This window comes from Anneissia japonica, unplaced genomic scaffold, assembly GCF_011630105.1.
Source record: "Anneissia japonica isolate Jap-2015-1 unplaced genomic scaffold, ASM1163010v1 scaffold2994_len2133135_cov197, whole genome shotgun sequence".
Taxonomy (NCBI): domain Eukaryota; kingdom Metazoa; phylum Echinodermata; class Crinoidea; order Comatulida; family Comatulidae; genus Anneissia; species Anneissia japonica.
In genome coordinates, this window is record NW_022728550.1 from 1,524,999 (window position 1) to 1,546,774 (window position 21,776).

At 31.9% G+C, this 21,776-nt stretch overlaps 1 protein-coding gene across 7 annotated transcripts in view; it reads left to right on the forward strand.

The window, feature by feature from the left end:
• Positions 1-21,776, forward strand: part of LOC117114301 (neuron navigator 2-like) — a 137,767-nt gene that overhangs the window by 25,088 nt on the left and 90,903 nt on the right. For all 7 annotated transcript variants that reach the window (XM_033257933.1, XM_033257928.1, XM_033257929.1 and 4 more), the window contains exons 2-3: positions 2,362-2,479; positions 3,719-3,768. In XM_033257933.1, coding sequence (XP_033113824.1) covers positions 2,362-2,479; positions 3,719-3,768 — 168 coding nt within the window. The remainder of the gene's footprint in view (positions 1-2,361; positions 2,480-3,718; positions 3,769-21,776) is intronic.

Here is a 21,776-nt window from a genome sequence, read left to right on the forward strand (position 1 = left end):
ATATATATGTGATAGGCGGTGGACTGTAACAATAGGGTATTTTCTCGTGCCAATGATGGTTGCACAAGTAGGGGATTTACATTTATTTTCATTGGTTGTAACTTCCAAAATTGCTATCAGGCCATATGTGGCCCACAGACCGCACTTTGCCAACTTGTGATTTAAGTCAAATATTAGCCACACTAGTTCATAGTAGTGGTCAAGACAACTAGTTTCAGTGGATAAAGCTTTTGCAGACAATTTTCTCAGATGATTATTATCTATAGGATTACTTGCTTGCAGAATGACATCCTCTGGGAAATACTTATTATAATTAATTTATAGTCTTAATTAAGTCTTAATAATTTATGTAATGGTAAACATTAATTATAGAAGTATAATTACATCTGTGTATAAATGTTAAATGAAATGTAAGATTGTGGAATGAGGTTGAAGAAATATAATTTGCGTCGGTGTCCTATAAAAACACAAATCGTGATTTAGAACTTATTCAGATGATTGAACAACAGTGTAAACTTCATTTATAGTTAACAAAAAATTTTTAAAAAAAATCTTGTTTTTGTACTGCTTCATGATGTGGCAAAGTAGCTATAAATAACAGTTAAAACTTTTTTTAAAAATTTTACCCAGCCATTTTGGCTTTGCTGTCCCTTCTTAGTTCCGATAATGAATTTCTGTTGACTTTTGACCTATGAATACCATTAGTATGAGGGCCTTTGGTCACCGAAGCAGAAGCCCTTCTTCATATTCATTCAATTAAAATCTTTAGGCCTATATTTTGGGAATTAAAAAAAAAAATACAGGACTGAATATTGCATGTAGAAGTTGTTTAGTGCAACGGTTTGGTTTTCCAACCTCGAGTGTCCTTAAGCTTGGCACTTTATCTGAATTTCATCTCTCCACCCATGAGTACCTTATATACTCTAGTATAAGACCAGGCTTAAAGTAGCAAATTATGATCGAAAAATAGAGTTGTCTTATACACGTATAAAATTTAGATTTTTAAATCATGTTCTTCCGTAACACACAAATTTACTACTGCAACGAAGCTACTAAATAAGTGAATGAACGCAATTTGATTTTGATGAACATTTAAAATCTCATAAAATGGTATTAAAGTAGAACCCCTCTTTTTGAACACTCCTATTAAAGGGACACTTTTCCCTGAAATGAGGGGAAATATATAGCTTTTAGCAGATCCACTGACGCGACAGCAGTATTAACTATGTTAAAAAATGTAGCACGTCTTGCAACAATAGTTCCAAATATGGTACTGTAACATGTTTGTGCACGTGACTCGGCTCGTGCGTCAATGTGCAGCAGGCAAAACACCAGCATTTCCTCCATGGTCTTATCATATATGCTTGACAAGCCAAAAAATGAATGCCATGCAACATAGTTGTTTCATTTGTTTTAATTAATGCTTTTTAAATGGTCATGCAATGAATTTCATGAACTTTTCGAAGCCTAGACCTTGCAAATATATGGCGATTTGAAGGCTGAATGCAGGCTTGGTCCCAGTGGATCGTATCGAAAGGAGGAATTTATACGGCCTACATACAAAAGTCGTTTAAAACTGTTCTTAAACTCAGGGTCGTCTTATACATGGATTGCCTTATATATTGCCGGTGTAAATTGGTACCTGGTATAGTTAAAATGCCAAATGTGCTGATTAGCTGCTGCATTGTTATGGAACACTCCATGGGAAGCTGAGTTTGTGTTACATAGGTGTTTAATTTAATGATCGGGATAATGTAAATATGAAGTGTATAGAGGTCTTATCATTATGCGCAATATAAGTTTACCATTAATATTATTTTTGATACATAAGAATAATAACAAATGTTAATGATCCATGTATGAGGGCGGCTGGAACTTTGTTAATTTTGGGTGAAAATTAATGGAAAGGAGTTAGTAGGAAGTAAGAATCAGTTGCAAAAATGTGATAATGACAATTGACTAAAATTGGAAATGTTATCCCGATCGGGAGTTTTCACATACAGTGCTAACAGTTCAGCTCAGGATCAGAATGCTCCATTGTGAACAAAACCTTAAAAATTAGAACCTTCATTATACAAATGAATTGTATCATTAAATTCTTCATTATACTGATGAATTGTATCATTATTATATTATAATTGGTGCACCAAGTAGCAATTAGTTCATAAATTTGCAGAAAGTCGCAAATCATAGGACCTCAATTTGTAGCATTTATGTGTTGGTAATTCAGCAAACTTAAATGTTTACAAATTTATTTTTTAGTATAGATTTTATGATTGGGCTATGATTGTGGCGTTTAGACTTTGGTATAAATTCACAAGTTTGCAAAATTGGATGTTAACAAACTTATTCTTTGTTTAGATTTATTCCGACTGGGCTAACTTTTATCTGGAGCGAGCTGGTCATCAGAATTTCATCAGTGACCTTCAAGTTGATGTGTGTAATGGGGTACTCCTGGCACGTGTCATTGAAGCAGTCAGTAAGTACACAAATCATTTCTTGTTATCATCTTGTTACCAACCTCTCATTCACTATCCAGTTTATTAGGGTTGTTTGTATTGATTCATTACTGCAGAGGTTGCTAGGTTCCAGCCAATATTAAAAGATAATACCAAACTTGGGTGAACACATTGTACTGGCTATTTTTTGAAGAAATGCAGTAATGTCATCCCATATTAATTATAATTTGGTTTTCCCTTAAACATTTGTGTAGTAATTAGGTCATGTTTCCTCCTCTCTCTCAGACAAGCCCTTGATTATGTTAAGTACAAATTGTGTTAGAAATCCTATTGACATTTTACTGTTTAAATGTGATGTGCTATTTGTTTTTTAAGAACACATTTTATAAGAATATTGAGGCTGAAATTACTTTAAAATAAGAACAAAATAAGGACAAATAGAGGATGAGGTAAAATATCAACTAAGAAAATCAAGAAAAAAAGAAAATGAAAAAAAAAGAAAAAACGAAATCAAACTTATCACATACAGAAAGTATTAATTAATGTTTAAAAACGTTATATCAACATCATATCTTCTCCATTAATGTTACCAGATTAGCCACATACCTTGTTGATTTCACATGTATGCTATTTGTTTGTCACCGATCCAAAAAAAATAAAGTGTTAATTTTGAGGACTTTTTTTTTCAAATGTTTCAATCGGAATATTTAAATATGTCAGTATTTAATTTTAGATATTTAACTTATAAGCCAAATTTTGTATTGTAAGGTATTGTTTTTTGTCAAAGGGCTCCTACTTGAACGTGATTAAGTTAAATTTCGGGATGTTCCTGTCTCGTGTAGAGCTTGTTCCTCGCTGTTTCTGTTCTTATAAATTTTGATGTTTCTGAGACTAATTGAAATGTAAGGAATAAACAGGAAAATTCTCTCTGAAAGCAAGTAAAATCAAGTTTACCTAAAAAGGATAAAACCACAAGAATGTAATGTCTATTTGCTGTTGATTTCATTAAGAAACTATTTAATATTATTTCCTCTTCCATGTTTGTCAAGAGTGTATTATAGGTTGTGGGTATAAACTATGCCCAAGTGTAAACCAGTAGGCAGTACAAATGGTTTATGATCTTGCCAACCAGCTGGACAAAGGGCTTGTAGGAATTGCTGACAAAATACCAGACACAATCCTGCATTTTCTTTCCTGATCATAGAGAAACAATTTATTTTTTATTTTTTGGATTAATCTTTGATCATTTTTATTTGTAGTTGGTGAGAAACTTACTGTGAATTCCTATCCTAAGACTGCATCGCAAATGGTAAGTTGGAAAATGTTGTTTATTCATAGGAAATCATTAATTTCATAAATTTTCATTTAGCACAAATGGTTGTTAACGATGATATTATCATTTTAAAATAATATTATGAGTCTTGAATACTGTAGCCTAGGTTCTTTTATCTTTTATGGTCCACTGACATATATAGTCAGTATGAATGGTCATTCAAACTGACAAATATAGTCAGTATGAATGGTCATTCATACTGACATATAGTCAGTATGAATGACAATTGGCAGTCTTATACAGTATTTTAAAACATGTTTTTTTTGTAACGGTCTTTCTGTCATTCAATTAAAATTTGACAGAGCATGGGTAATTGTCGACAACCCTTCCTGACCCCTTGACCATTTACTTACCCCCTGAAGGTACTTGTCAACCCCCCCAGGAAATCAGTAGGTCCCAGGGTAAAATCCATGGTTGTATAAAACAGGTTTAGTTATGAACTTTTTGAGTTATTGTCATTTGTCAAAATTTGGAAGAGCTAATAAGATTTTTAGATATTTAGAATGTTCAATTGTACAAATTAAAATGTCTTAAAATGACAGAAAAATGAAATGTCTTAAAATTGGGGAAAAAAAAAAAATTGAATACCAAGATGAGATTCGAACTCACGACCTTTGGCTCCTTAGAACACATTGTTAACCGACCGCGCCATCCATGCGACTTGTCCTGTGTGGTAATAATAGTAAGTCCTTGATGAAACCCCTGTGTTTTTTTTGTAGGTGTATTGGGCACCTTGGGGTCCAACTTAAAAAAAGGGCCATGAACATTTGTTGGGCAAATCACATATAGTTTATGTGTACAAAATGTCCTGCATGTCCGTTCATTTCTGGCAATGCTGGACCTTTTAAAGTTCTGGTAACAAGAACAAGAACAAGAACATTGGTTTGATTGGAGAGATGAGAAGACATACACATCATAAAATATGTAACCATGGAGTAAACTAACATTCATTTTGTTTTCTTTTTATTTGTTATTGTACTTTGTGGTTGTGGAAGCAAAATGTATACTGCCCTCTAGAGAACAGTTGAGTTAGATGAATAGTACAATTATGTTGATGTCAAATGATTACATGTTGGTTTCACTGCCCTCTGGAGGCAATCTCAACTAAATGAATATGATTTAAACAATTACACTATAATTCAGGCACATGACTAGGTTGTTGGATCAAAAATTAAAAAATAATAAATCCAATAACATTCTTTTGATTGCCAATCACTAATATTGGGGTCTTAAAGCACATTTGGACCATTGCTAAGCCATAAAAACTCTCCCTGTGAACCCTATAGGGATTCTTTTATTGCAAGCTGTTGACCAAGGCTCTAGTCTGACCCTTTGTGGGCAGATTTCTGTCGCCACCTCTGATGGCCATAGTGATCGATATGCATAGATATTGTTCACAATTGTGATCATCACATTTGGTGTTTCCATAGCACTTATTACACGATAAATTATCTGAAATCAGCAATTTTGTTGCTTTTCGCTGCAGAAACAGGACCCAAATTAGAATCAGGGTAGTTAGTTTCTAAGGCAATTAGCAGTTTGTAAGCCTAGAGGCCTAGGCCAGTATCAAACATTTCATAATGAAAAATTAGTAAATTTTTTGTGCTTATTAAATATTTTTAAAAAGCCCGAAAAAAGCTGCGCTCGACATTGACAGTGCCTGGTTGCATCTAGGTGTATCCCTACCTATGATTTATTGTACCGTAAAGCAAACAAAACAAAGCTAGCATTCTTTTTCGTCTTCTTCTCAATCCCTATGCAGAAGTACAATGAAACATCATTATGCACAGTACATCATTATGCACAGTTAAATAGTACTGAACCATTTCGTTCTTGTGCAAAAAAATATTGTCACCTGCTAGGCAACAAAGCAGATGTTTTGATGTTAAACACATTGCATTGTTGTCCATAAATGTTGCATGATGGGATAAAATATTTGGTGGGAATTTTATGATAGATTTATCTGACAAATTATTGGAGAAATTATAAGTACTGTGGAAACACAGCCATTTTAATTTGAAGTAATCATTGATGCCTATGGTGTTATAAAATTTAAAGACTCTTTGTGCCAAAAATTAATTATAGTTTATTTCAATAATTATTTGGCATATTGTGACAAAGGTTTCTGATTTTTATTATGTTGTCAAAATGATTACTATACACAATAAGAATATTAATTATACAGTATGATTTAATAGGCTAATCACATTCTACTTTAAGAAAGCAAATCTAGTTTGGTTATGAAAAACTTTCAGAATATTGAAAATTTTACCTCTCTTAACAAATAATATGCCATGCATATTAATTAAATATCTAATCTATCTAAATAAGTAATCTATGCATATTAAAATCTACAAAAACCTGATTAATTTATGAGAAAAACATATTAATTATGATGAAATGATAATTTTTCACATGTTATAATTAATATGTTGTATTTGCACCTGTTAATATATTCTCTTGGCGAAATGCCAAGAGATGGCAAGTGCTGGAAAGATGAGTTGTCTGCTTTTGTGATGTCACTAGTATTGACTCAGAAACTATGCCATTCATCAAGTAAGCAGATGCTAAAGACTGTTGAAATATACTGTAGTGGTTTTAGAATGTCTCAGTATATCTGTTTGCATACAGGCCTCGGATATTCAAGGTTCATGTTATATTTATAATGTCAGGTAAGATATGTTCCTCTGTGCAGTTTTGTATTCATTCAAAATCATCACTGGCAACTTAGGTCTTCAATAGTATGATAATTCTTATCTAGTATTTAATGCTTTATTATTTTCCTTTTAATACATTTTATTTGATATATGTATTATATAAATTTATATGTATATTATACATATAATGTGTATTATATATGTGTTATATATATATGTATATTATATATATATGTATATATATATATATATGTATATTATATATATATATATGTATATATATGTATATATATATATGTATATATATGTATATATATATGTTTATTCCTTGTTTAGCAAACCCACCGCCTGTCAATAACAATGATTTCAAATAAAAATAGAATTATATTTTTGGCTAATTAGCGCACACGCCACCAAAAAAAAAAAAAGGATAATTTTAGAAAAAAATAAAAGTTTGCCTTTATTGTTATTATGCCTGCCGCTGCCTTGAAATCTCCAAAAATAAGAATTGCCTGTTTTTATTCCTAATTATATAAATTTCAACACCATTACTACAGTGTTTACATTCACCAATAAAATGTTATTTTTATTTTCTTCTCTCCCTGGATGTTTCTTTCAAAGCTTTTTGTTAAATAGAAACAAAATTTTTTTTTTACTTCTTTTCCGCGCTCCTCTTACGAATCTTTAAAAAATTAAGTTCACGAAACAAGGCATAGGCGTGTGTGTAATTTTTGTGCTAGTACTGAAATGTTCAGAAAGATGTTGCATTTGCTTGATTTGATTCCTAAGGAGGATGATTATTCACACAGCATTTTATATGCTCCATGTATCCAGCCAATTGCTAGTTAATAGCAAAATAAATTATGTAAAGTTCTTGTCAATTTTACGATTGTATACTTAAATCTGCATACAATTCAAGATTCCTGGGAAAATGCTGCAGATATTTGAAGTAGAGGATGCCATGCTTGTAGCCTAGTTCTGGAGCGATCTTTTTCAGCGGTTTCTAGTCATCATTTTAAAACGTGCCTCAACTTGTAGTCATTCATTATCAACATAAGATGTGTGAAATTATGAGAGGTATCAATTTCATTTGCACAATTATTGCATCTAACAAACATGCGACCTTTTTTGAACTAGTAATCTTGAGTTTTTTACAATAAATGTTGGTACTTCAAAATTTGGGTCATTTGATTTTGAGAGAGGAGTGGAGAATTATAGAATTTTCAAATAAATGTGAGTCATTTTATAGAATAAAAGATAGAAGATGGCAAAACATAATAAAATACCTTAATCCATATGGATTTGAGTAGCTTTAATTGAGAGAAGTCTGAGTAAATATATTACCTTTTATTCTTTATATATAATTCTTTAAACTGTTATTTTTAGGAAGAATTTATATAATTTAGGCCTACATGTTTTCTGGATTATTTTTTTTATTTCATCAAATATGATACATGTAAATAATATGCTATCTCTTCGGTAAATCTTATCCTGCACTGATGTTTAACCTCACCTAGATTTCCAACCCTGGTCTTTCATGTGTACTATCTGTCCTTCCTCAATTTATACACCTGTTCAGAATTTTGTAGTTTGTAATGTTCACGTAAGTTTTTTTTTTTTTAAATGAAGTGAAAGTTATTTTATTTTTATGTCATGTTCACTAAAAAGAGAAATGTCCAGCTGTGTGCTTCCTATGTCTTTAATGAGTAATGAAAACACAAGAATTTCTAAAGAAGTTAATTGCTTTTTGATGATCAAAAAGAAGTAAAAGAAACCTAAAAAAACATCAACCTGTTGTAATTTGTTTAACGTAGCAACCCCATACCATGTTGTAATTAGCTGCTAGTATACCTGGAGGGGGTGGACTGCACGGCACGGTTCTGTTTACAAGTAAGATCACCGCTACCTCAGGTAAGGTTACCTATCAACCACAAATAGATCCATGATCCCTGTCTCTATTCTGGTCAGATTACATCCTCTGATCATGACCTAAGCAAGTTCTTGGCATTACCACAGGACGGCACATTTCATGATGCACCATCGATGGTCCCAGCGGGTGGACAAATTTAACATGACGTCTTCCCAGGGTTGTTGTAGTTATAGCCGACACTCATAACGCACACAAGCCTCATCATATTAACATTTCTGCTGTACTTGCTTTTTTTTTCATTTTGAAATAGACTGCTGAGTATTAAAATATATTTCATTGAGTAGATCTTAGTTGGTAGTGTTACAACATTTGAAACAGCTACATGGGCGCTTGCATTAATAGTTGTTGTTAATCTCTGTCTATTGGACTACCTAATATTTCCAGTGTTTATTCATCCACGTGTCAAGGTAGGATCATAATTATTTTTATTCTCTTTTTTATTGGTCAACACCATCATCATTAATATAGCATGTGAGCCCTATTTCTTTAGAGTACCTGTGATAATAATAAGGTATTGAATCTCATACAAGTTTTAAAAAGTTTCATCGTATTTAGGTTGTGGTGTCAGGTAGTATTTTGTAATGGTTTTTATGGAATTTTATTTATTTTGTAGTATTGTACAGTACCATTTAGATCGTGTGTATGGAACCTGATATTACCAAGTGCAAGGGATTGAATTCACATTGCAGACTATAGATTTCACAACATGTGTACAGTACACTGTCGGGTCATCATAATTATATACCTCCATGTTTGGATCAAGCAGGCTGCCTGGGTCAAGTGGGCGGTCAGTGAGCAGCATGTCTGAGTGCTGTCGGACACTCTGAACATTGTTACATTATTTGAACACCTTCATGGCCTAGATAATTTTGTTTATGCTGTTTGCTACAGCGATATTTTACGTACAGCACCTGAACAGACTGGGAGGCCAGGTGTCTACCCTTATACATGTAGTGAGTATAGCCCGCACAGAATTAAGTATCGATCAGAAAACATACAGTTGTTAGGAATAGCTTAGCAGTTAAGAATTATTCTACATATTCTTTCATAAGAGATAGCCCTGGTTTAGATTCCCAAAGAGAGAAGATAGGCTACTGTCTCCACATCACCGAGGGGCTATAGATTCGCCGTTACCTGAATCTAGAGCAGTCAATTGTTTTATTTAACCACTCAGATGCCTGGAATCTATGTATGGGTATATAATTGGAATTATACCCTGAACTTGCACTTGGATTGAGGCTAGCAGATGAAATCTAGAATAAAATAGTGGGTTGAGCTTTGTATCTGACTATGGGCTTATACTCAAACCATGGAGGTTCTCAAACAAATACTATACAACATTTTGAATCAAAGGTTGAGACCCGAGACCACTCAAAAACTGAACCTGGATCTCTAATTTCTGTCACTCAAGGGAGTGGAAAAAAAAAATGGAGAGTATTAAATGCATGACCCCTATGTGGGAAAACCTTAGTCAGTGCCTTGAGAATGTGGTTTGCAGATTTGTTGTATTAATATGTAAATAATTTAGCAGCATTGGCTTGATAAACACAGTAGGAGGAGTTGTATTTTGTTCCATTACGTTTGCAACCACAACGAGATACAGATTTCTAGAGATTTTAGTCATTAAGCTCCTTCTGCAAGGAAGAATGTCTTTAATTAGTTACGATGTAGTTGGGGTCATTAGTTGAGGAGGTGGTCTTCTTACTCAAGTTGAAAAGAACCTAAATGTTAACAGATTGACATGCAATTATTATTTAAACTAATAATAATAATAATGATCATTTATATAGCACCTTTTCCTCACGATTACAAAGCGCTTGTATCATACTAACGAATCTTAAATCCACTCAAAAGTACTGGCTATTTAAAATATTTTGATTTTGATTTAATAAATGATATAAATTAATATGGCAAAGCAGTTTGCAGAAAATCTACAGGAAGTCGCCGTCCGTCTCCACTCTGGCGCAATTCCGAGTTGATTTCTTGAAAATACAGTATGTTTTCAACTGCAAAGTACATTTATTTCGTAATTGGTTTAGGCTGTAAGCCAAGTGTATGCTATTTAAGTGACATATCCCTTCACAAGACAAACATAAACACAAGATGCTCTACATAAAGTCTGATTAGGATCGAGGCTTTGGGGAGTAGAATTACAGTGTTTTAGTCGGCCTGTTGACAGGAATTGAACCCAGGACTTCGGTATTGAATTGTTAGCCACCAAGCTATTCAACTCCATTTGTTATTACCCTGTAATACTAAACATAATTCCATAGCGTTATATTACATGAAATAGGTTATAAAAAATGTGCTATAAGATATGTGACAACAAAGCATAATCTAGCAATACAAAACTGTATAGGCCTAGTGAAATTGAAAAAATGAAGAAAAGGAAAAGTATACTTTCGCACCTTTGATCATTTATTTTTTAACTGGTGCATAACAAATGTTTTTTTATTATTATTATTAAGCATTATGTAATGTACTGAGCATTTAGTACTATAAAACGCCAGGTAGGGCAAACATCGATTCATGCTATTTCTCCTGATGCAAAAAATGCCATCGGAATAACATAGCAGTACCCTCATCTACATGGAGATCAGATTCATCACTAGCATAATACAATCTTGTTGGTCGTGTCGTTAAAATTCCAGGCTAAGTATCTAAAGGTCGTGGGTTTGATTTCCCACACGAATCACTTGTAAGATTTTATTTTTTTAGCATTAATTATTGCCTAAATTGTAACTTGTGACAGGGCCAAAAATATATTGAAATGTAATATTATCCACTGGTAGACAACAAAGCCAATTTCATTTGCATGTCTTACAGTTTAGGCCTACTAAAGTCTAATGACTAAATCCTAAAACATATACACTAAAGTCAATCATACAAAAAGAAATTGCATTTTGTAAGAGACTTATAAAAACAGAAAATAAAATACTTTACCGAAAGGTCAACTGATTAACCTCAGATAAGATTGTATAATACATACTACAAGTATCGAAAAAATGACACAATAACAAGCAAGCGTTTGCTATACGTAGGCTACGTATATGTAGGCTACACCCATTGCTTAACAATGGGCTGAAAGCTTCAAAGGAGCTTTCTTTGTTTTTGTAGGTAACTTTGATCAGTAGGGTAAGGATGCTTTAAATTTTAGTTTATTCATAGCTATGTCACCTACTAGGGATAATGTTTTGATTGGTCAAACATTTTTGGTACCATTTGGTATGGATAATTTTTCATTCCTGATAATGACATAATAAAAAAAAAAATTGAAATATTGAATCCTGACATGACGGCGTGCATTTCGATTCTTGGAGTATGTATTATACTAGCTTAAAACACCTTATATTTAGATATTTTTGTACTATGGAATTAAAACATACGTGGCACGGTCAAGCCAAATCAGTTGCTTGTCGGTGATCGTCAACTGGAGAAAATCAAGTATAAAGCTTTTATACGTTGAAAATTTCAAAAAAAAAAAATCGAAATTTATTTTATGACTTAAAATTAACAATAAGGCATATAAGATCCATGCTACATTAACATTTTTCCAATTTTCAACGGTAAAAGAACATTTTTATACAATTTACAGAAGGTATCTTACTGTAAAATGTCAACAACTTTTATCTGTTTAGTTGCACGTTTCCGAGGCTATGCACGTCTCCATTTTGAAAGCAAACTTCTCCATATTTTCTACCAATGTAAAGTGAATTTTATAAGCTTTCTTGTCATTGGTCAATTGTCATGATACAACTTCAATTACAACGATTTTAAATAGTGTAAACAAATCTGTTTTCCCTTGACGACGACGCTGAAATAATGTCTGTGGTTGGTCACTCACATAATGATGTAAAACTGAGCATGCGCACAGTTACGATTCAATCCCACAATGCCACAGAAAAATCGAAACATGGCGTTATTGGAGCAAAGCTATGCCTAGTTTTTCTTATTTTGTACAGTTTTCATTTATTTTATAAGTACTGTACTAACAAATCAGTGAACAATGATTCAACAATATTTTGTAATTTCAAAACCTTTACCAACGCTAACTTCCCGTTGTTGGCCTAGGTTTTAGCTTAGTGTAGACTGCCTATCGAGTATCGCTTATCGGCATTACAAATGTATCACTAATGTTTTCGGCTGAATTCAAACTAAAATGACTTTCAAGCCTGCTTTGGGTTATAAAGGAAAATCTGGGTGTTGTTAGAAAAATCTATTTATATTTCTTGAACCAAATTTCAAGAATGCTGTATAACGCTATCCCCCTGTTGCTAGGTTAGGCATTCAACTATACCCATGGAACAAGGAATGTCTCTGCGCTGTCAGCGTCTTAGCGCATCTGTAAATTTCTCTAAAATGTGTGTGCGGTTTCTCCCAAACGTAGCTATATTTAAACTCCTTTAACTTTATAACGAAAAGTCAGATTGCATTTATTTTTTCACCATTATAAAGCAAATACATTACTAAATAATAATATTGTATAATCTCAAAATCCGAATTTCTGACAAGCGACTGATTTTGCTTGACCATGCCACATATATTTTTACATATTAAGACCACCAACTGTGAAGGAGTCATAATTGCCATGGGTTGAATAAATTAATGCGTTCTTAGAACTAAGCTTATATTTATTGATTACCTCAGTTATATGTATATATAAAGCATCTGTGTATATTTGTAAATAACTACAATAAATTATTTACCAGGAAACAAATATAAACAATTGTTTAGCAAAGAGGTTTTAGTCACACCCTTAACAAAAAGCTAGACTAGAGGTTGGCTTTTCTATGCATTAGCAAGTGTGCAGTTTACAAGAGAATCTGGCTATTAAAGTGATGTTGCAGGCATAAACAAGTCAAATTCCTTAGGGAAATATTGTATTCATTGGTTTAATTGGACACTACATGTTATTACCACTTAGTATGCACATAATTTGTGTATCTTTTTAGTATTTCAGTGGTGACTGCTATTAAAGGTAAGTTTTTTTTTTGTGCTATCCAGATTGGCTGCGATGAAATTAACAACCAGAAAATCAAGAAAGTTTCTTTTGTTTGCCTTATTAAAATATACACTATCCTCACTTTAAAAATATAGGCTTATCATATCAGTTTATAGATTTTATATAACTTTTAGCATGTACTCAGGTAATTAATATCATTCCAGTTTGATATTATTTTTATACGAATACGAGGATAATAATAATACAAAGAACTCATCTACAATCATTTTAATCCTAAGCATTACAATGGCCTGTCGCTAAACATGGATGAAATGATGCACCTGGTATGTCATCACCAATTTGGTTTAGAGTGTCTACGCAACTAACACACACAAGATTCATAATTTCAAAAATGGGATATTATGTAACTGAATATGCTAAATCAGTTCTCAAATTATATAAAATCGGTAAACTTCTCCTTTAAGTTTGTTAAACTTAGAATAACACTTTTTTCTTGTAATTTTGTATGTTATAGGAATATTTAAAATATACACTTTCTTTATTATTAGAATTATATGATTAATCTGCAGATGCACTGACTATATTTAAATAACATAATGAACATTACTCTGAGAAAGGCCATAATTCAACTTTTCAACTTCTATTGCGTCGTCCTTATTCCTCAAGATGACCCAATATAGGTCGAAAGCCTTATTCTCACGAGAGCCCTGGTATCCAGATCGGGAGGTAACCGTTAGCACTAACCGTTAGCGGTATCCGGATACAGTTAGCAAGCGCTATCGGTTAGCAAGTTGAGCGTGTTTCTATCATCAAGCAATCACACGTACGCATTTACAATTTCTAGTTTCTTATTGGCCAGTGATTCGATCATCATATTGTTGGTGTCCGGATCGGGATTTTCTCGTATGGACGCACGGCAGCTAACGGTTAGCAGGATCCGGATCCTGCTAACTTATTATTTGGAGTAAAGTTTGTTCTATGTTATTAATCTATATTATGTTATAAAAATATATATAATTTAAATTGTGATAATTTTAATTAAGATATTTTATTTATTCTTTAATATATCAAAAAATATGTTATTATGGTCTTAGGAAATATTGATCTATGAAATTAGATAAATAGAACTCAAAAAGTAGTTTTTATGTAGGATCACAAATTATGTAGATTAGAAATAATTTTACATTGTTGTAGTTTGCTTTGTTCTTGGAACATAATGTTTACCTACAGTACTGTACATTATGAAAAATTAGTTCATATTTCTGCTGAGTGCCTTGTACTTTACGATAATACTAAGATGAGTTTGGTCGATTTACCTGTATACATCCTCTTTAAGCTATTAGTATTAGGTTGATATCTTATTAATAATTACGTCAGCATGTTTATTGTGTATTTCTGTTTGTGATGTCCCATAAAACTTTGTATAGTTCTGTATATATCCTGCTTATCCAATATATTTTGTGTACAGTCCAGGTTATTCCATAAGATTTCTGTTATGATGATGAGTATGTAATAAATAATTAATTGCAGCTCATAATGAGTCACCGAGTTAATTTCATTGGCTGCCCGATGCAACCGCCAAAAATCAATCTGTTTGCGTAATCAATGCGAGGAGGGCACTGCGTTAATAATAGTGGATTGCCGTTGCACCATAAGGCATTTAGCGGACACAGACGGATGCATTTTAATTCATTCCATTAGTAGGAATATGAACGACTTTGCCTGCAATGCATACATGATTCTTCTACACTGCAGTGGAATGTTTGGATGGTGTCTCTTTTGAATATAAATGTGGAAAATCATTGTAATTTTTCAAGATCTCGACATCTGCTTATGAGCAAGGGTATGTAAAGTGTACTGTATGGAATTGATCGGTTCTTAAAAACATGTTGACTGCTGCAGTAGGCTTAGAGTATCTTAATGAACTTATAGGATATTAATAATTTTCTTATTTTAAATATTTAAATATTTTTATATCAAACTAATAAAAGGTAATTTAAAAGATTTATTTAATAATACATTTTACATTTTAAAAATTATATTAGTTTAATTAAAATTAATACTAAGGAAAGCTATGCGAGGTGTTACTGTACATTAAGCATATATTTTAGTGTTCAAAATAACACTAACACGTATTTGATTGAAAATTTATTGTGTATGGAAAATACAGTATCTGTTTAATGTTATTCAATTTAAATGGAACAGCTTCTTATAAGGCTTACTACTGTACAGTAATTGCTAAAAGAATGAATGAAAACAGAACACAGCAATAATATCTTTGCCTTTTTATAATAAAATTTATTCAGAATGGTAAAGGTACTGTTTTGCAGATGTACTGTAGGATGGGACCAAATAGAAATCCATCTTTTACTCCTTTATCAAATGCTACAAATATATATATACCGGTATATAATAAAAGTATGTAAAATTATTGACATACCTATAATGTACAGTACACATTTATGGTATGAAATATGAAATAATATAAAAGGAAATGTCATTAGGAACATATGGTAATTATGAATAAAATTAAACGATATACCGTATATATTCGCGCATAAGGTGATTATAAGGTGACCCTGAGTTTAAAAAGAATTTTGGATGGTTTTTGTCTGTCGGGCTTATAAGACAACCTCCCGTTTCACCGTCGGAATTCACACTTTTTGCTGATTTCTATGGTTTTGATACTGCATATACAGTAGGTGGTTAAAAAACGGAGGTCAAATGCAGGGCTAATCTCCAAATAGTACCATTTTATGAGATTTTAAATATTCATCAAAATCTTATTTCTCGGTATTAAAATCATGTTCATTCATAGCCCTACTAACATCTTAGCTTCATTGTAGTAGTAAATTTGTGTGAATACGGACGACCCCCACAAAGGACGAACATAATTTTAAAAATCTGAAATTTGTATGTCGCGCGTATAGGTTGTATATACGGTAACTGAACATCCAAACTGATGTAACATTATAGATTACATTTACAATCTTAAAAATAAGGAGTTCATTTTACTGTATTTTATGTTATTTACTTGTTTTTTTTTTTTTTATTTATCAAGCATCAAGATTGTAATTTTATAGTTCACTTGTTTGAAATATGACAATAAAGCTTATTTTTATCTTATCTTGTTTATATTTACTCCATTTAAGCAACTGTATTATGTTGTATTGTTCACAATAATATTTTTTGATAACTTGATCAATTTCCATCTCAGGAAATTTGATAGTTTAGATTTAAATTGCATCAAATTAGCATAAAAATAAACCATAAAATAAATTATATATAAACCATGAAAATATAGCAGGAGGAATAGAGCTATGTTGGAAGGCAAGTCATCACTACATTAAGTCCATTTGTTGAGAGGCGCATAGACTGGTGCTCAAGTAATGGTATGGGGGTATAATGGTAGGGGAATATTTTAAACCTGATTTGAACTGAACAGGCCTTGATGTAGGCTTGGGCCTAGCAAAATCTGTTTTGTACATAGTCTTTTGCATTAAAAAATAGATAATTTATATTATTTAAAAGCTAGTTTGATATTTAATATTATTAATATTAAAGCAATAATTTTTGACCATATAATTTTTCGTTGGCAGTAGTTGGATAATGGTACAGTATATGGTACTGTAAGGTAAAATAACAAAGTTTGTTTAATAGTTTTTGTTCAGTTCTCATTTTTAAAGTCATGTTCGTCTTTTGTGTGGATCGTCCGTAATCATGCGAATTTACTACTGTACTGCAATGAAGCTACTAAAATGTTAGTAGGGCTATGAATAAACACAATTTTAAATACAGGGAAATCAGATTTTGATGAAATATTTAAAATCTCAAATCTCATAACAGTTTTTGTTCAGTTCTGAATATCATGGGTTTGAGTTAGTGCCATTTATTATAATTATCACTATTGGATTAGTATTTAGAATCAAGTACAGTTCTCTATTTTTATAAATTTTTAAGTGCATAAATGTTTGACCTTGATGGAAATTGTTTTGGATAGCATGGATCTACAGTACAGTAAGTTTAGTTTATATTATTTTGGTTTTATATTACATTAAGTATGGATAGATATATACATAAATGAACCTATGCTGTTAAAAAAATCATATACAGTATGATATGATTGTAAATTATTCTTGTGATTTAGATAAATAATTATATGATAAAATATACTATAATGCATATAAGACTAGTTTATAGCCAAAGTAAAAAAATAATCACAATTTAAAATTAAATGAAATTCAGCAAATACTTAAACGACCTTCCAGTACAAATTTATTTTATCTAGTGAATATTAAAAGGAAGTTTTTTTATTATAAGCCTTTGCTTATGATTTTTTTTCTCTTTGTTCTTTTTCTATTTTAATAATGATAGTTATTATTAACATATGATAAAGTATATTTCTAAACTTCTAAATTTAGATGCATTTGCATTTAACATATGTTTGGATTAACCAAAAGAAAAAAAATTTAGAAATATTTCGGTCTTCTTATAAAGGAAAAATAAAGATTGTACAGTAATGTTATGATTGGCATTATGCAGCGTAACACTCTGCTTTCACAGCTGATAGTTGTAGTCTAGGCCAACATCCAGTGATCTATCTGCCTCCGTAACTACCATCCTTATTTGGACAATGCATTGTGTCATTGATACTAGTTTACGTTGCTGTACATGTTTGTGAATTGCTTTGTCGGAGGGTGGTACCTGTAGATGCCTCTAGCAATAAACCTGATTATATATTTGTTTAAATTTTAATTTTAATTCTTAATTTTGGTTTTGCAATATTCTATCCATTTATTCTCCATGTTCTTCCATCTATATTTTTTATATTTATATTCTCATCATTCTCTGCCTTATCCATTTTTTTTCTAATTAAAATTGTCTTTAATTTTGTTTTCTTTTTGCTCCTATTACTTTCATGTATCTTTTTCATACTATCATTCCTTTTCATTTCTGATCAATGATTACATATTTTGTTATATTATTTTTTGTGTTCCACTTACTTAGATAATTGCTCTTTGTGTTTTTTAAAATTTCGTTTTATTTCAGTATAATTGACCTATTTTATTTATAATATTGTATTTATGTTAAACAGGATGAGTGAGGTTCACAGACCTCGTGTTATAGTGATTTAGTTCGCTTTTTTGTTCTTGCCGACTCATTTAATTTATTGTACTTGTATTCTGTATGTATTCCACCATTGTATTGTACTTTGTAAGAATGAGAATTTTAATTAGCAATTCACTGGAATGTAATATTTTGTAGCATAAATTTAATCATGACTAGAAATATTTTGAAGGGTTTCTTGTCATGTATTGATGTCTATTATTAATTATCAAATTAAAGTCTATCTTGAAAGCTATTCAAGATCAATTAACTTATTTGATAAGAATGGCAATATTGAAGGCTACAGTAGATGATCAAGAATTTGAAACTTAATTAGTGAGCAGATTGCTTGGTGGCTTTGATCCATGCTTTGATTGAACGGGGAAATGGAAAAATGTGATGCTAAGCAGTCTCAAGGCTCAGATAATAATTCTGTAGAGAATATACATGATGATGCCTTCCAAACTGTATATTCTGTATCAAAGTATTGTGACTCAGAATGCCAGCGCAATGGAAACACATTAAGGAGGATGGTGAATTCTGCACGTTTTAAATATATATATAATTCAGTGTTCATTGATGTGAAATAATAATTAGATATCATCAAAAGTACATCAGTTCTGACAAATAACATTTTTTAAATTAAATTTTTAAAATTCTGAAAAACCATTTTATTAACAGTTTTTGTGATTAGGGATGTTAGAAAATTGCTCAATCAATTGAATGTTATATTTTCTAATTATTAATCAACTCATAGAAGAAGTTATGATTAAATTTTTTCATTAAATGGTTATTGAAGTAGTTCTCAAACCCCATACTGAAAAAAAATCACAAAAAATAATTCTTTCCGAGGATGGAGTACTGTAACAAAAATTTAATTTGACATCTGGAAGTTCATTAGATTAGACACTGGAAAACATAGTGCAATAGCGAACAATAGCTAATTGAGGTGTCGCTACTCAAGAGGGTTCCAAGCTACACTCCATAATTAAATGGTTTGCTGCACAAATTTCAAACCATGGGCAACTACTTGCATTTAGGGTTGAAGCATGACAATAAGCTACTTCTACAACAACTTTTATAATGATGCAAGCTGGGGCATCTATGCATGGCCGTACGAGAATGGACAGCATGAGGTTCAAACTCCCGACCTCAAGGGCTGGAAATCAAACAGATCACGCCGCGCCAATCCGCCTACCAAAGTATAAAATTGCCATGCTGGGCATCTACAGGGGCTAGGCCTATATCCTTAAATTTTCTCAACTCCAAGCATAACGGGACTGAGGTGGTCAACTGAAATCAGCAGCCAGCTGCTAACTTCTGGGGAACAGTGGCATTCTGACAGTCTAAAAAAGGTTGAGAGAACCAGGGGCCTATACAAAATATAGGAAAGCAGAAGTCCATGTTGAAAACCTAACAATAGTAATAATAGCCTGAAAGTTGATTTTACAGTACCATTCAACTGTAACATTACAAAAGCACATTATACATAAATTGACGCCAAATTCATATCAGATCTCTGAGTCATCGTTAATCACAAGACAGCACGATGCCAGGATATAGTCCAATTAGTATCTTTATATTCCATATTGAATTTCCAACAAAAAAAAAATGTTAGAATGATTAGTGGTATACTGTATGCTGCCTTGGTTGGTTAAAACATAGAGAAAATAGTCTATTTTCTCTATGGTTATAACAATTGTGTTTATTTGGCATATTTTGTATAATGCAGTAGGCTGTTTAATCAATAATTTGTTATTATTCATTATTTGAGAACAAATTTGTTGTTTTGTTTTGTAATTCTTTATATGTTTTGGTAGAAATAATTTAGAATGAGGTTTTGAGAGGGAATATGAAATAGGGAATCTATTATACTTGGATCTTTCCTAAATATCATATTTACACATGGTAGCCTACTGTGTTTATTATTATTGGCTTTTTCTGCTACTATGGAACAGCCAATAGTTTTGTTTTTAAATTTTTTCTAATCTCTTCTATCTGATTTCTGTTTCCATATAGTACTGTAGGTTTTTGCACAGGGTGTCTCTGCCCTCCACTTTGGTCAATTTCCATGCTTGGGTCTTGCAAATTACAGTAGCTCAAAGAAAGCCCCCATCAAATTTCGTAAAATTCTAAATATTTCTTTATATAATAAACTGGTAATAAATTAATGCAAATTTTCACCAATTGCATCTTATGCAATACAGTATTCACTACGGTCCAAATTCAAGTCTCAGCAGTTTCAATTTCTTTGTTACTTTACAGAAAATATTCTCATCTGGTTTGTAGATATGATTTTTATTGAACCAATAAAAACTGACCTTTAGATTGACAAGTTTGATCTTCATTCCATGAACATCATTTCTTATTATTTCAAGGAGGAAAAGACATGTTTGTTTTGCAGATGTAGTTATTTATTTGTTATTATTGTTGTTACTTTTGCGGTATATATTCTCTTTGTTTTCACCACATGCATTTCATAAATTATATCAACATAAGGTTTGTCAGCCTCTAATTAAAAATGCATCTTTGCTGTCCATGTGACTAATGTTAATACCATGCAGTGTACAATGGAAGTAGAGAGTGCAAGTAATCTGTCTCTTATACACATCTAGATGTGTATAAGAGACAGCATTTAGGGTTGAAGGTCCCAGTCTCCCTTTCAGAAAGTAAGAAAAAGGGGAAAAAATAATAAAGAAATTGATCGTTCTTAAACGCCTCAGAGGTTATTTTTGAGTGTCTAAAAAACAAAAACTTTGCGGGGAATGCCCCTGAACCCCCTAGGGTAGTGTTGTCTCGATCAGCCCTATTTTCGGCCTCCATTTTGGACATCTCTGGATCAGCCCCTGATAATAGTAAAGAATGGCTTACTGGCATAGACTAGCCTATGGGGTCATGGATAGACAGTGGGGCAGATCCAGTGCTGCATGCATGCATTGTCGAGTGCTCGGTTCTTTAAAAAAATGCCTTTTATTTTAATGATCATACATCCATATATGGTCCGAATTTAGTAAAAAATACATGTCTGTGTTAGATTTTATGTTTTAAAGTGTTAATTTCGAAAGTGATACTTCTCACATTTGTAATTTTAGCGAAACTTTAAAAAAAGTTACAAAAAATGATTTAAAAAAATGCCAGCCCAAATTTTTGGAAAATTTTGGTCGGTTGCAGAGGGCAACACAACACTTTTTTGGCAATATATTATGTAACAGATAAATAACAGTGCTCGAATATGAACATAAGATGTTATATAGCTCTTCAATGAAAAAGTCTAGCAGGATTCGAACTTGCAGCTTCTTGCTACAGAATCAAGTTAAGTGTGACTATC